Source organism: Trichomycterus rosablanca, chromosome 3 (assembly GCF_030014385.1).
Source record: "Trichomycterus rosablanca isolate fTriRos1 chromosome 3, fTriRos1.hap1, whole genome shotgun sequence".
Classification (NCBI taxonomy): domain Eukaryota; kingdom Metazoa; phylum Chordata; class Actinopteri; order Siluriformes; family Trichomycteridae; genus Trichomycterus; species Trichomycterus rosablanca.
Window position 1 is genome coordinate 22,876,732 of NC_085990.1, and position 16,679 is coordinate 22,893,410.

The 16,679-nt window shown below is 39.4% G+C and overlaps 1 protein-coding gene across 8 annotated transcripts in view; it reads right to left on the reverse strand.

Annotated features, from left to right (window-relative positions):
• obscnb (obscurin, cytoskeletal calmodulin and titin-interacting RhoGEF b) overlaps positions 1–16,679 on the reverse strand; it is a 195,640-nt gene that overhangs the window by 75,941 nt on the left and 103,020 nt on the right. For 6 of the 8 annotated variants that reach the window (XM_062991063.1, XM_062991062.1, XM_062991060.1 and 3 more), the window contains one exon: positions 568–834. The exons of the other annotated variants lie outside the window; for them this stretch is intronic. In XM_062991063.1, the coding sequence (XP_062847133.1) occupies positions 568–834 (267 nt within the window). The remainder of the gene's footprint in view (positions 1–567; positions 835–16,679) is intronic. 8 annotated transcript variants of the gene reach the window in all.

Sequence of the window (16,679 nt, forward strand, 5' to 3'; positions counted from 1 at the left end):
TCTTTTTAGATCATGGCACCCTGTGCTGCTATTTTTGACCTTCTAGTCTGTTTCACATTGCCAGACAGGTTCTACTTAAATAATATTTAGATTCAACAGGTCTGGTAGTAATCATGCCTGGGTGTGGCTAATGACATTTAACCCAATTGTCAAAAGAATTTGGTTAATTTAAAAGGGGGCAATTACTTTTTTATATCAAGCTAAGAAGGGCTGAACTGAATTATATTGTTGTTTAAAAAGCATATTTGTTTATTGTTTATATTGGGTTATATTTGTTTAATATTAAAATTATTTTTATGATCTGAAGCGTGTGACAAATATGCAAAACAGAAATAATTGGGAGGGGGCAAATACATTTAAAATTTTTTAAAATATGTTTTTTAAAAAACAAAAATCTAGCTGACCACTTAATGGTGCACGAAGTGTGAAATCTCACCACAGTTTCTTAAGTTTCTCTTAAGTTTTATTTTCATGTATTTTTAATTCTATACCAAGCCTTCAGCATCTATTTACAAACCTTTAGATTAAAATTAAGTAGGTTTGACTTTATGCTGCAGGTACTCTCACCTTGCACACTTAGACAGGCCTTAACACTGGTCCCTTCTGCCTCACAGGAGTATATACCCACATCCTGTGCAGTTGCACAGCTAATATACAACCGTGCTACATTCCAATCCTGCTTTACTACTACTCTGTGGCCTTCGGGTTGCACAGGCTTCCCATTTTGCTTCCATATGGCCCTGACTGGCCTTGAATACTGGCAGATGAACTCTGCTGGCTGGCCTTCTGCTATGATGATGTCCTTCATGGCACTGACTACTTCCACAAAAGGATCTATGGATGGTAAATGAAGTATGAAGAGTTGTAAAGTCAAAAATACAATGCTGTGAAACGTTATTTGCCCATTAAATGGTTTCTTCTTTTTTGCTAATTTGTCACACTGAAATGTTTTAAATGTTACAACTCATTTTAATATAAGATAATGACATGAGCAAACACAAAATGCAGATTTTAAATGATTTCATTTAATGAAGATATATATTTTTTCAAAACCTTGATCACCCATATAAAAACAAAATTGCTCCCCTAAACATAATTAATGGTAGTGCCACCCATGCAAGCAACAACTGCAATCAAATGTTTGTAATAACTTGCAACTAGTCTTTTACAGGTAAATTTTGAGCATAAATTCTCCATTTAAGGCCCTTGCCACAGCATCTTGTTGATATTCAGGTCTTCGGATCATTGTCCTGCTGCATAATCCAACTAAGCTTGAGCTTTAAGTAACAAACTGACAGGCGGACATTTTCCTTCAGAATTTTCTGATAGAGAGCTAAATTTTTGGTTATATCACGGACAGATTAAAAAGATAATTCGTCCCCAGAGCCATTAGGCTCTATAACTCCAGCATTCGTGGACAACGGGTGATCACTAAGGACTGAGCGTATATACATGTATATATGTGTACCTAAGTATATTCATACACATGCATATGTATGCTAATGTACATATAGTTATGGCTATATTGGCCCAATCCAATGTGCAATACTTTTCACTCATCACTTTATATTTAATATTTAATCTATATTTAATCTAGACCGTGTACTGTATACTTGGAACTGCACCTTCCTGCACTTTTAATTCCATTTGGTTATGTTAATTTTGTTTATTACACTCAATCCATTCTCATCATTAATAACTGCTCTGTAGCTATGCGATATATGTAAAACTCAGGTTCTATCTATCTATCTATCTATCTATCTATCTATCTATCTATCTATCTATCTATCTATCTATCTATCTATCTATCTATCTATCTATCTATCTATCTATCTATCTATCTATCTATCTATCTATCTATCTATCTATCTATCTATCTATCTATATCAATTACAACCTGTGAAAGCAAAGCAGCCCATACCATCATACTAAAACTACCACATTTGACTGATGGTGGAATGCAGTGTTAGCTTTATGATATACTGTATGTACTGGTGTTTTTTTTTTTTTTTGCTGAAGGGGTCAATTAAATTTTTACATAAGGCCAAGTAGGGTTTGAATGCACTTTGTGAAAACACCATTTAAAAAGGCATTTTGTGTGTACGTAGGTTATCTTTGTCTAACATTAACAGTATTTTGATGATCTGAAACGTATACGTGTAACAAATGTGGAAAAATAAAATAACTTAAGAAGGGGCAAATACCTTTTCACAAAACTGTATGCTCAGTATAATAAGGACTTATTTTTAACTGCAAAATTAATACAATAAAATACACAGCAACCTACAGACATGTTTTAACATGCATATTGTAAGCACAAAAACTATAAAGCGCTGTTTAATGCTTGGGAAATTGTCTATTGTGCAATTCAAGGGGGAATGCTGTTTCCTCATAGAATATTATTCCAAACTTTGACGGGCCTGCCGATTTTAGAAAGATTAACAACTGTTACATTTTGCCTTCTTTACATTGCTGAAACAGTTTAACAGTGATGTTTAACAGTAATTAGGCTTGTGTCTATTATTATTATTATCATTATTAAATATTGAGTTGAGTACATTTAGTATCAGTGTATTTTGAAGTCACTGTGTATGTGGTACTATTTAATTGCATCTAAAGTTGTTATAAGTTGTACATGCACAAACCTTTTTTCTAAAAGTTGAAACATTTTGTAAAATACATTAAAACCAGCTAGTGACTAGCAGTTAGCTAGCAGTTAATTCTCTTAAATCTTTATTTAACTGAAAAATAGAGAGAATAGATTTCCACTGTTTTCACTAATAAACATTGTATTTTGTAAATATAAACAAATTAAAAATTTGATGCCTGCAACACACTCAAAAAGTTTGGACAGAGGCATGTGTGTTCCATTAGCTTTCCTATTTGTGCATTCTGATTCATCAGCTTTCCTATTAATGTGACAAATGAGATTTGGGGACTGAGGACACTAATTGCTGCATTTTTGCAAATGGCTTTTTTTTTCATTCCTGCTTAATACAAGACGTCAACTGCTCCTGTGGTCACTTGTATTTGATTTATAATGCACTATACAATTTAACAGGGCCAGTGATAGCTCAGTGGTTAAGGTACTGGACTAGTAAACAGAAGGTTGCCGGTTCAAGCCCCGCCACCACCAAGTTGCCACTGTTGGGTCCCTGAGCAAGGCCCTTAACCCTCAATTGCTCATCGTGTTCTGCTCATTGTGTAAGTCGCTTTGGATAAAAGCGTCTGCTAAATGCTGAAAATGTAAATGTAACAGGAGAGAGATCTGGACTGCAAGCAGGCCGGTCAAGAAGCCATTTTTTAGTGGGTACAAAATAAGGCCTGGGATCATCATGCTAAATTAATTATGGACTTCCTGAAAAACAACTTTCTGTCTCCTAAATCAAGATATACATTTTCGCATTGATAGTACATTCACACATATACAAGTCACCCACGCTGTGGGCACTGATGCATCCCCGTACAGGTAAATTGCTATAGTTTTCTTTGATTTCAGCTACATTGGATGAGTTTTGAGAATGAATTCCCCATTTAAGGTCCTTGCCACAGCATGTTGATATTCAGGTGAGGACTTTGACTTAGCCTTTCCAAAAACATCATTTTTGTTTTGAGACATTTAGAGGTGCCCGTGCTTGTGTGCCTCAGATCATTGTCCTGCCTCATAACTCAACTGTGCTTGAGCATTAAGTGACAAACTGACAGGCGGACATTCTTCAGAACTTTCTGATAGAGAGCAGAGTGTATGGTTACAAAATATGTCATCCAGGTCATGTGGAAGCAAAGCAGCCCCAGACCATCATAATACCAATATCATGTTTGACTGATGGTGGAATGCAGCGTTAGCTTTATGCTAGATGTAAGAGGTCCCATGTCGCACAAAAAGTTCAAACTTGGACAAAGTACTATCCCAAAAATGTTTACTGGCTAATGCAGGACGAGCCTTTGTGTTCTTTTTTGTCAGCAAGGGTGGGTTTGGACCTTGCAACTCTTCCATAGCTGCCATTACAGCACATAATGCCATATTCTAAACAGTTTCAAATTTAGATAAAAACAAAAACAGGCCGCTTAGGTGGCGCAGCGGTAAAATACGCGAGCACAGCAGAGCTGGGATTTCGAATACATCGTGTTAAATCTCAGCTCGGCCATCCGGCTGGGCAGGGCGGCTATATGAACAATGTTTGGCTGTTGTTCATACAGGGTTAGGGAGCCAGATAGGGAACCTCATAACTGATGCAATTACGACCTCTGCTGGCTGGTTGGTGGCGTCTGCACAAAGTAGAGGAATAATGCTGATCAGGGTGTGGCTCTCAGTGCACAGGGCTGATTCACATATGAACTCAGCTGATGCAGGTGATAAAATGCAGTTGGCTACTGCTCACGTATCGGATGTGAGGGGTGAGGGACAGCACTAGTAGAGAGGAAGCATAACACAACCGGGTAAAAATTAGACGCGCTAAAAATCGGGAGAAAAAGGAGAAAATGCATACAAAAAAACAGTAACAGTCTGTAAAAGATTACACAGCAATTGCTAATGCTGTGGGACACCATCAAACCACAGGAAGAGCCATTATCAATATTTGGAAAAAACTTGGAAGAGCTGTAAATCTTAGTAGTGGCCAACCTACCAAAACTTCTCCAGGAACGCATTGATGACTCATCCAGAAGGTCACAAAAGAACCTAAACAAAAATCTAAAAAACTGCAGTTACAGTCAATGTATGTGATTTCACAGTAAGAAATTTATTGGGCAAAAATGGCATCCATGGGAGACTTGCTAATGCAAACCACTGGTAAACAAAAAGAACACAAGAGCTCGTCTTGCATTTGCCAGTAAACATCTAGATGCAACCGAAGGTTTTTAGGCTAATATTCTGTGAAATGACTAATCAAATGTTATCTGTTTCACAGACATGGGTCCTGTTAAATCTGTGGTGTAAAGTTACCACTGCATTCCACTTTACGAACATTATACCAACAATCAATAGTGGTGGTGGTGGTGTTATGGTCTACTATAGGATGCTTTGCTTTCACAGGACCTGAATGATGAAACCATACATTCTGCTCTCTGTCACTTAATCCTGAAGGAGAATGTCTGCCCACCAGTTTGTGACCTAAAGCTCGAGTGCAGCTGAGCTATGCAGTAGGACAATGAACCAAAGCACACGAGTTCATTGCTAATTGGCTGAAAAACAAAGAAAATTTTTTGGAGTGGCCTACTCCAAGTCAATTTCTATCTAGCTGTGACCATCAAAATATATTACTTGTTTTACAGATTATCATTTGCATAAACATTGGAAATAATTGGCATTTAAAATACCAAGTCATTTGGTTTCTAAAATAAACAAAAGATAAAAATTCTTAACTACATTTTTAATTATTCAATTAATTGTAAAAGTTGTCATTCTCACTGTTATAAAACCTAAATACTATTCAAATCTTACAGGCATAAAACGTTTTAAAATATATGTCCACAGAGAATGTAACTGTCAGCGAATTCTTGACTCAGCTGTATAATTACTGAATTGAAATGCACCATGGTTTTATTGTAATCATAATTCTAGTAGGCATTCCTTGAAATAGTTATACAAAATTTGTAAAGACCTGTCAGTTATGCTTCCAAAAAACCCCAAAACACCTCACTGGTCTGGTCTAACTTTGTTTATCGTTTAAAATTTTTATAGGTCATTACTGGCAAAATCACTTTTTAAATGATTCTAAAAGAGCAAATGTTTGTTAATGAAACATGATTTAGAGTGCAGTTTATCTTTAATGTCTGGAGGCAGGAAAACATTATGTATGCCAAACATCTACATATTACCCCAATCTAACTGTCAAACATAATGCCTTGCCGACTTGAGCTTATATTTCTGCAGCCACCAACAGGAGTAAAGTTTTTTTTGCCCTGGGTCAAATACTTCAAAGAATGAAGCATCTCTAAAACATTTTAACAGCCTTAATAATGTTCCAGATTGTTAGGAGTTTCCACTGTTTTTATTGTTAGGTGTCGACCAACAGTGATGACAGAAGTAAATTTATCTGGTACAGTTTATCTAGTTTTACTATTTATGTGTTTGAGTAAAATATACATTTTAGTTTTACTGTATTTATTTTGTATGTATTTTGTTGTGCTGGTATGAGTGGATACGACACAGCAATGCTGATGAAGTTTTTAAACACCTCACTGTCACTGCTGGACTGAGAATAGTCCAACAACCAAAAATATCCAGCCAACAGCGCCCCATGAGCAGCGTCCTGTGACCACTGATGAAGGTCTAAAAGATGACCAGCTCAAAAACAGCAGCAACAGATGAGCGCTCGTCTCTGACTTTACATCTACAAGGTGGACCAACTAGGTAGAAGTGTCTAATAAAAAGGACAGTGAGTGGACACGGTATTTTAAAACTCCAGCAGCGCTGCTGTGTCTAATCAACTCATACCAGCACAACACACACTAACACCACCTCCATGTCATTGTCACTGCAGTGCTGAGAATGATCCACCACCTAAATAATACCTGCTCTGTGGTGGTCCTGTGGGGTCCTGACCATTGAAGAACAGGGTGAAAGCAGGCTAAAAATGTATGTACAGAAATAGATGGACTACAGTCATTAACTACAAAGTGCTCCTATATGGTAAGTGGAGCTGATAAAATGGACAGTGTGTGTAGAAACCAGGAGGTGGTTTTAATGTTATGGCTGATCGGTGTATATTGTATTGGGCTAGCGTAATATTAAATTGCAGGACCCAAGCACCTGGTCAATTTATGTATTTTTGTATAGGATGTATTTATGCTTAAGCAAGCCAAGACATACAACTTTTTTCCATGACAGATCCAGGACAAGTGAGCATTTCCATTATTTTAGCTAATGGAACCACAGTATAGCACATGCACAGGTAAGCTGCAAACCAATACTTTAATTTAGTCATTGAGGGGGGATTAACAAAACCCTTTTGAAAGCATCTGCAGGCACTGTAAAACTACTGCATAATATTTCTAAAATGGGTAAATAAAGTAAACTAAATACTTTATTTACAGGAGCATTTTGTTACTTGAAGTTTACAATATGTATATAATGCAAACTCTTGTACCACAGCATGTGGCCCAGTGGTAAATTTAAGAATCAATTTCAAAATAATTAAAAGTTTGAAACTGATTAGGAGACCCAAATGCTCTATGTAATCAAAATTCAGACTTATATTAAAAAGCCTCTGGTAAAATTATCCATGAATTTCCAAAAAAGTACATGATTTACTAGCAAATAATCACAAAGTGTAATCTTACTAACACTGCATCCCAGAGCAAAAAGTAACAATGCAATAAGTATGTTTATTTTAGCAGCACATATAACAACAACTTCATTAAGTACACTATATGGCAAAATTATTTGGACACCTGACCACAAACTTGTTAGACATCCTATTGCAAAACTGTTCATTCGGAATTGGCTCTCCCATTGCAGTTTTAACAACTTTCAGTTCTGGGAGGGCTTTCCATAAGCATAAAATTTTACAGTGGGTCTGTGGAAAGTTGTGGCTATTCATTCAATAAAGGATATATGAGGTCAGGCACTGTTAGACAAAAAAGGGCTAACTCATGTTTTAATTCATCCCAAAAGTTTATTTAAAAGTCACTCTTGTAAAAAAGTAAAATGTTCATTAGCAAAGCCTCAACTACAACAAATCCAAATGAACAGACAGCTGTGCTACAACTACAATGCTTCCCACAACTACACCCCACCAGAAGGAGATCCCACTAGTGCTGGACCCAACATCTTCTTCCTCGTCCTCACTTCTCTGGAAGCAATATGTCTCCGGTGAGTCAGGTAACCAAAACAGGGACCAGGGGCAGATAGCACAGAGAAGGAAGGCCCAGTGGACTTTTCCCAGGTGTAGTCACTCGATAACATCTTAAAACCTGCTTTCAACCAAGTTGCCACTATCAATGGCCAGTTTATGCGACAGTGGGTCGCCAGTTTATGCGAACCATGGGTCACTTTGACATCAGTGGACAGTTGTGTAGACCACCAAGGCTGAACCAAGGCTCCTAAACAGAGGCCTGGCATTCACAGCATAGTCAAGTGTTGTGCCGCATGCCTGGAACAACAGCTGGTAAACCCAGCATCCATACATAATACACCATAGTGCCCTTACCACTGTTCCTTTTTGAGCAAATTGTCATGGATCTTGTATGGCCACTAGACTATTATGGTGTTTTTTAGTCATTGTTTACTATGCAACCAGATATCCCAAAGCAGGTGCTCTACAGACAGTCACTGCAAATAGTGTGCAGTTTTGTGTGCACTCCTAAGTCAGGATACCAAAAGAGATCCTGACTGACCAGGGCCCCAAATGTATATCAAAGACACAACGCAAACTCTATGGATAATTGCAGTTTAAGGCAATTCACACCAGCATGTCCCTCCCCAGATAGGTGGGCTTGTGGAACGATATAGCATAACTCTGAAAAACTTGATCCATACGTTTGTACATGAACACAGCAAAATTATCATAAATTGTTTTTTCTGTCTGAAATCCATATCCTGGACTCGTTAGCAAATTTAAATACACTGGGTCACCTATTGAAAATTTGCTTCAGAAATGGCAGCAACAGCATACAATAGATGCGCACTTGGGCACTTCGCACTGTGAGATAAAATCATTGCTTTCCTACTTTAACCACAAAATTAGTAGAATTCTCTGATGTGTTGTTGTCCCAGTCAATACAGCACCCCATTTAAATGCCTCCAGATGTAGTGGTACGAACCCCACTTTATGAGTTGCCTGAACACAAACAAAAAGTGGAAACCGAACTATAGTCCTTATTCAAAACTACAATGGTGAAGCCCATTTCTGTGTGGACAAGAGCTGCAGATTCCCTTGTCTCCTCAATCTATGAAAAAGCCTTCTTCACCTTTGGGCTTACTGGTGCACCAGCCACGTTTCTTCTACTAATGGACAGGGTACTGTGCCTGCACAGTGCATATGCTGGGGTGGACATTGACGACCTTGTCATTGATAGGATTGGCAAATGCAACATGTTCACAGACTAATCTGATGCTAAGTCTAGAAAGGTGTGCAACTGGACTAGTGTTGGTACAGTAAAGACAGTTGCTGGTGCTTGCAGGGCACTAAACTACTTAGACCTTGCGAGCCCGCTTGCTAGCATGAATTCACTTAAAAGGAAGCACCAAATCTGGTCCAGTGGCCAAAGCTGTGTCAACAAGCATTTATAAAGGTTAACGCAGATCGTTGCGGGGAACCTTTGATTCACTGCCATAACTTCTCTTTACCCTATTAATTTATGAATACCTGTACGAGAAGGACAAAATGTCTTTAGAGATTGGACTTAGAAAATGTTTAAATCCTCAGTTATTAAATAATCTTGTTACACCAACACTGAACATTATTGAAAGCTAAAGGGCTATGTTCAAAGGAAAACCAGTGCTGCTTATCACCTCAGAAGACTGTCATCATAGTGAAACATATAGGTGTCAATGCTTAGGGGAATGTTTTCATAAGTGGGGACAAGAAAACTGGTCAGGGTTAGGGTTAAAAAAAACTGGAAAATTCCATAAAAACATGTTTTATGTCTGCAAGCACAACAACCCAAGGCATATCAAAGCTCTATCTAATTTCAAAAGTCAAAACAGCCCTTAACCCTATTTATAGAAAGACAAATTGCTGTTTACCAATAAGAACCCAAGATATTTCTGGTCAACCTCATTTCATTTGTTAATGTACATCCATTCCTGCAATACATTTAAAAAAACGTAACTTTGCCATTCCCTCTCACAACACCTAAAAGACGTTTTGGCACCAAGGATACCAAGCAATAAACTGTTTCAGGTAATATATGTTGCTCTTAAATCTCAAAAATGAGAGGGGTTGAGGGACTGCACATACGCATGTGTCCACGGAGCAGGCATATACAGGGGTTGGACAAAATAACTGAAACACCTGTCATTTTAGTGTGGGAGGTTTCATGGCTAAATTGGACCAGTCTGGTGGCCAATATTCATTAATTGCACATTGCACCAGTAAGAGCAGAGTGTGAAGGTTCAATTAGCAGGGTAAGAGCACAGTTTTGCTCAAAATATTGCAATGCACAAACATTATGGGTGACATACCAGAGTTCAAAAGAGGACAAATTGTTGGTGCACGTCTTGCTGGCGCATCTGTGACCAAGACAGCAAGTCTTTGTGATGTATCAAGAGCCACGGTATCCAGGGTAATGTCAGCATACCACCAAGAAGGACAAACCACATCCAACAGGATTAACTGTGGACGCAAGAGGAAGCTGTCTGAAAGGGATGTTCGGGTGCTAACCCGGATTGTATCCAAAAAACATAAAACCACGGCTGCCCAAATCACGGCAGAATTAAATGTGCACCTCAACTCTCCTGTTTCCACCAGAACTGTCCGTCGGGAGCTCCACAGGGTCAATATACACGGCCGGGCTGCTATAGCCAAACCTTTGGTCACTCGTGCCAATGCCAAACGTCGGTTTCAATGGTGCAAGGAGCGCAAATCTTGGGCTGTGGACAATGTGAAACATGTATTGTTCTCTGATGAGTCCACCTTTACTGTTTTCCCCACATCCGGGAGAGTTACGGTGTGGAGAAGCCCCAAAGAAGCGTACCACCCAGACTGTTGCATGCCCAGAGTGAAGCATGGGGGTGGATCAGTGATGGTTTGGGCTGCCATATCATGGCATTCCCTCGGCCCAATACTTATGCTAGATGGGCGCGTCACTACCGAACCATTCTGGAGGACCATGTGCATCCAATGGCGGTGCCGTGTATCAGGATGACAATGCACCAATACACACAGCAAGACTGGTGAAAGATTGGTTTGATGAACATGAAAGTGAAGTTGAACATCTCCCATGGCCTGCACAGTCACCAGATCTAAATATTATTGAGCCACTTTGGGGTGTTTTGGAGAAACGTTTTCCTCCACCAGCATCACGTAGTGACCTGGCCACTATCCTGCAAGAAGAATGGCTTAAAATCCCTCTGACCACTGTGCAGGACTTGTATATGTCATTTCCAAGACGAATTGACGCTGTATTGGCCGCAAAAGGAGGCCCTACACCATACTAATAAATTATTGTGGTCTAAAACCAGGTGTTTCAGTTATTTTGTCCAACCCCTGTATACCCTCCTTGAATGCAATCGGGATCCCCAACAGCGGAAGACTTATTGGCTATGCTAAATTGGGAGAAAAATGGAGACAATGCCTAAATAAAAAAAAAAGATTGGATTACTGACTCATCTGACCACACCACATGTTTCCTCTGGGTAATGGTCCATCCCAGGTGCTTTACAGCCCAGAAAACTCAATGTCACGTCTGGACATTGTTAACATAAGGCTTCTTTTAGCACAGTAAAGTTTAAAAAGAATTTGTAAATGTAACTCTGTATTGCATGAATGACGGTTCTCGATGCAGTGCCATCTGAAGGACTGTAGATCACATGTGTTCAGATTAGGCCCCTGGCCCTTTAAGTTTCTTAAGTTTCTTAAGTTTCTTAATGCACGACTGCAGGTGAGTTAAGAAAAAGACGCTTGCCTGGGCCATGCAGCCCTGCAAATAAACTACTGACAACTGGAAAAATCGGTCTTATGAACCGATTAATCAAAATTTCATATTTTCAAGCCACCAATTATACTAATTAAAATGATAGTTTCTTGGTGTATGACATCAAATACAGAGGATATACTGCTCTGGGGCTCTTTTTCTGGATATAGATCACAGAGTGACTGGAATCCTGAACCAGTTCAACTGTGTTTAGCTGTAATTTCTCCAAATAGTGGCTACTTTCATAACTCAAAATTAAACCCCAGAAGTTGGAAAGTTTTGTAAAATGTAATAAAAAAGAAGCTGTGATTTGATCATTCCATTTAACCCCTGTGTTCCATTACCTTTTCTATTAACAAGGCTTGGAAATGGGTTTTTGGTCCGTTCTTGCTTAATACAAGACTTCAGCTGCTGTTACCGTAGTCTGATTCTCCTCTTCTTGCTGCACCTTTTTAATAGAAAACATGATCTGGGCTGCAAGCAAGCCAGTCAAGCACACACATTCTGTCTATTAAGCCAAACTGTTGTAGCACAAACAGAATGAGGCCTGGCATCATCTTGCTGAAATGATCATAGACTTACTGGGAAAAGACATCGCCTTAATGGCAGTGTGTGTCTCTCTAAAATCCCAGTGGTACCTTAACACATATGTTCTTCATGCCCTTGGCAGTAATGCACCCTCATACCATGACAGTTATTGGCTTTTGCACCTTTTACTGATAACAGTCTAGATGGTCCTTTACTTATTTGGCAAAGAGAACTCGACATCCGTTTTTCCCAAAAACAAGCTGAACCGTAGACTCATCTGACCACAGAACACATTTCCACTGTCTTCTGAAAAATCTAAGATGAGCATGGGCCCAGACACTGATGTATAGCTTTCTCTTTGTCTCAAAATCTCAGGTTGCATTTGTTTGATGCAGCGGCAGATTCGGTTAAGTGACAGTGTTTTTTTGTAGTAATCCCAACCCAATATTGTTACAGTTATCACAGTAGCATGACTGTTTCTCCTGCAATATCGTCTGAGAGTTCAAAGGTCACACACATTCAACAGACTTTTGTTACTTTGTCCCAGATGGACTGAGATCTCTCAAGATTCCCTGATTTTTTTTTTACAATAGTATGAACAGTGGATGGTAAAAGACAGTCTGGCATTAGGAAAGTTTGTTTTTAAAGGTCTGGCACAAAACGGTAATTAATGACTGATCATTGCTTGTAAAACTTGTAACTGCTTGTAACTGATCCTTTGGTGGATGCTCCTTTTATACTAAACCATACTTTTCTAACCTGTTACTAATTTACCGGCTTTTTTTGAAAAGCTGTAACTTTATTATTCTGTAAACTTCACTTTTATTTTGCCTCTGTCCCAGCTTCTCTGGAATGTGCTGCAGGCATCAAAATCTGAATGTGTTTTTATTTACAGATGCATTTATTAATAAGTTAATCCAAAGCAATGAGTTAACAAATCACAGATTTTTTTTTTTTTTTTACTTGTGAATGGAAATTTCATATTTTATTAGTTATTTGCATCAAACTTATACGTTTCTGCTTTCTTAGTTCAATTAGCAGAGGTAGAAGAGACTTTTGGAAGGTTACTTAGGGGCAGAGATATGTTGACCTTGGCATGGGCTTCTTGCTTCCATGGGAATGCATGGGTGTCGGGACTGTGTGTGCGGGGGTGCACGCAGGGTTTTGATACAGGTGCATTCTTGTGGAAGTACGCCATGTTTCTAACAAACTGACTATTCTTGTAGGATGATAAGCAAGTTTGATGTGGAAAGTTGACCTTGAGTTGGGTCACTGAGAAGAGTTAGCCTGAAGGGGCAGTAAAGTGGGGTATAAATACTGCGATACTACAGACGGCATACGCCTCTCTCCTCTGTAAAGCTGTGTGAGCGTTTGCATTGAGATTGGTCCTCAGCTGAGTAATAAATTGATTATTTGCTTTTATCATTATCCCGGTTGTCTGTGTCAATCTTCAAGGGTTATTTTGAATTCCCACAACAAAATGGCACCAACCAGATGGGACCCCGTTCCTTGGACGGCTGAGAAGTTCTGGGGGATTTAGACGTCGGTTTCCTGAAGGACTTCACTTCATCTGAAACGCCCAATTGGCATTCTGCGTTGCAGAACCAGACTTCATCTGTCGCCTTGGTACCGGGTTTACTATCATTTTATAGAAAGTAAGTAAATTAAACATTATATAAATTGTACGGGTGTGAATCACACAAGTAACAAAATTTAGACTTGGATTTTGTTGATGGTCGGGGGTGGCCAGCAAGGGTCGATTGGGTGTCGACTCGGTTTAGCAGTATTTCTTGGATAGAAAATCTGCCACAGGTTGACGAACCCAGTGCAATATGTATCCCAGGAGAAAAAGCAAGTCATCAGGGTACTAAACACAGAAGTTGAATATGGGATATATTTAACGAAATACGGGGCGTATTTATGTGTTTGGGAGGTAGCACACAAATTAAATATGGGGTATTTAATTTTAAAGATACCAAGGTATCTAGGTGTGTGAGAGTGATTCACGACGGACAATTTAAATTGGGTGGATTGACACAACAAGGCATAATGGGGAGTGGCAAAAGCAAACAGAAATTTTTCTTAGATGTGTATGATGAACCAAATGTGTGGTTTATGAATGTTAATTATGGTAAAGCAGCAGGGACTAAATTTGAATTTTGGATAAAAGAGTGTGGTTTTTCTTCCAAAGGTAGTTTTAGTGAAAGACAATTAGAAATGTTGAAAAGTAGTTAGAGAAAAAAAGAGAGACAAGGGATGTTTTAATGTGAAGGTTTTGGTATGTAGGTTATTGAGTCTAAGAAACGTGCACAAAAGTCGCAAGCAGTATGTAAAACTAACAAAGCAGATGTCTAGTGTGTTAAATCTGTTTCAGACCCAGACAGGTGTCCCGGTCCGTGTCCTCCAGCACAGAGACAAGCGCAAGTTCAACAGGAAGCTGAGGCAAGAAGCCATGAGGGTGCCATTCCACCTCCTGAACAGCACCGCCCAAGATCTCCACGTCATAATCTACTAGACCTGCCTTCCAAACCTGAAGCAGGAAGCTCAGCTGTGCTAAGTACAACATATAACCCGCCCAGTGAGGATAGAGAGGACCTGTTCTAATCCAACATGTTTTCTTCCCTTCACACTCACTCGACTGGTGAATATCGTTTGAAGAAGAATAAAGATGGACAATAAAGACATGCTACATTTCCCGTGATTAAAGTAGCAGGACCTGATGGACATGAAATGGTGGTTCATCGGCCATGGACGGAGAATGACATCCCTGAGGTGTCCAAACAACTGACAGATCCTCGTGAAGCTGGAGGAGAAAAGTTCTCAGCAGAGCTGAGACTAGTAAACAGAAGGTTGCCGGTTCAAGCCCCGCCACCACCAAGTTGCCACTGTTGGGTCCCTGAGCAAGGCCCTTAACCCTCAATTGCTCATCGTGTTCAGCTCATTGTGTAAGTCACTTTGGAGAAAAGCATCTGCTAAATGCTGAAAATGTAAATGTAAATGTAATGGGTCTTTAGCTGGGAGTGGACATTTCACATGTCAGAATGGACTGGACAACAGACAATGTCACACAGCGAAATGTGACCTGGAGTCATAAGGACAATAACAAATGCTTCATTTGCAAAAAAGAAGGACACTGGGCCAACAAATGACTAAAGAGTTGAGAACTATGGAGAAGACTGAATGATGGAGGAGGACCGGACTGAGGGTCTGGTGAGTCAGAATTTTCTATGCTTTGCAAAGAAGAATTGCTTAAGCTAACACCTATACCTGTTAAATATAAATGATAAGATCCAAGTAGCTATAAAACATATAGAACAAAAGTATTTTCCTGAAGGAACATATGTTAAGTATTCTGAACCTTAAAATGTCTATGATTTCAATGTTTGTGAATGGAACTGAGATAGAGTTTTTGGTAGACTCAGGAGAAGGGAGTTCAGCCATTAGAACTGATGAGTTTGAGGTCATTCCAAAGAAAAGTGGAAGATTCATGCATTCAGTTGGGGCAACAGGAGTCACGGTTACTGAATATTATTCAGTGTTGTCAAAATATTAGGTATTACCCTGATCAGTGAAACTGAAATCCAAATTACCCAACATAACTCCTTTCAGGGTGTAATGATGAACATTAAACCCTTACTTTATGTTTATTCGTGGCAACTCTGCAACCACAGCATGAATGGAGTGAATCTGAAGCTCAAAGAACACGCTTACTTGCTTACTAACCAAGTGAAAAATGAAGATTTGCATTGCACTGCACAGATCCAAGAGGGGGAGTCAGATGACCGGTATGAAAAGGAGTGTTTTAGAAACTTAGATAAGACTGAGGTTGTTTTGGAGTAGAAGTAGGAGCGAAGTTGAAGTTAACTTGTTTAGAATTGATGAAAGGGAAGGCTAACCACACCTGATTGACATAAAAGTCTGTGTCCCAAACGTGTCACTGTATAAAAGTTGTAATGATCACTGCAGTGATTTGGGTCCTTGAGGGTTGGAACTGTTGTCATGTGATGGTTGAACAGACATTGTGGATATTTTGGTGATGGAGAATAGGCGAAATGTCTGATTTCTGTATTATGTTGATCTACAGGGGTTGGACAAAATAACTGAAACACCTGGTTTTAGACCACAATAATTTATTAGCATGGTGTAGGGCCTCCTTTTGCGGCCAATACAGCGTCAATTCGTCTTGGAAATGACATATACAAGTCCTGCACAGTGGTCAGAGGGATTTTAAGCCATTCTTCTTGCAGGATAGTGGCCAGGTCACTACGTGATGCTGGTGGAGGAAAACGTTTCCTGACTCGCTTCTCCAAAACACCCCAAAGTGGCTCAATAATATTTAGATCTGGTGACTGTGCAGGCCATGGGAGATGTTCAACTTCACTTTCATGTTCATCAAACCAATCTTTCACCAGTCTTGCTGTGTGTATTGGTGCATTGTCATCCTGATACACGGCACCGCCATTGGACGCACATGGTCCTCCAGAATGGTTCGGTAGTCCTTGGCAGTGACACGCCCATCTAGCACAAGTATTGGGCCAAGGGAATGCCATGATATGGCAGCCCAAACCATC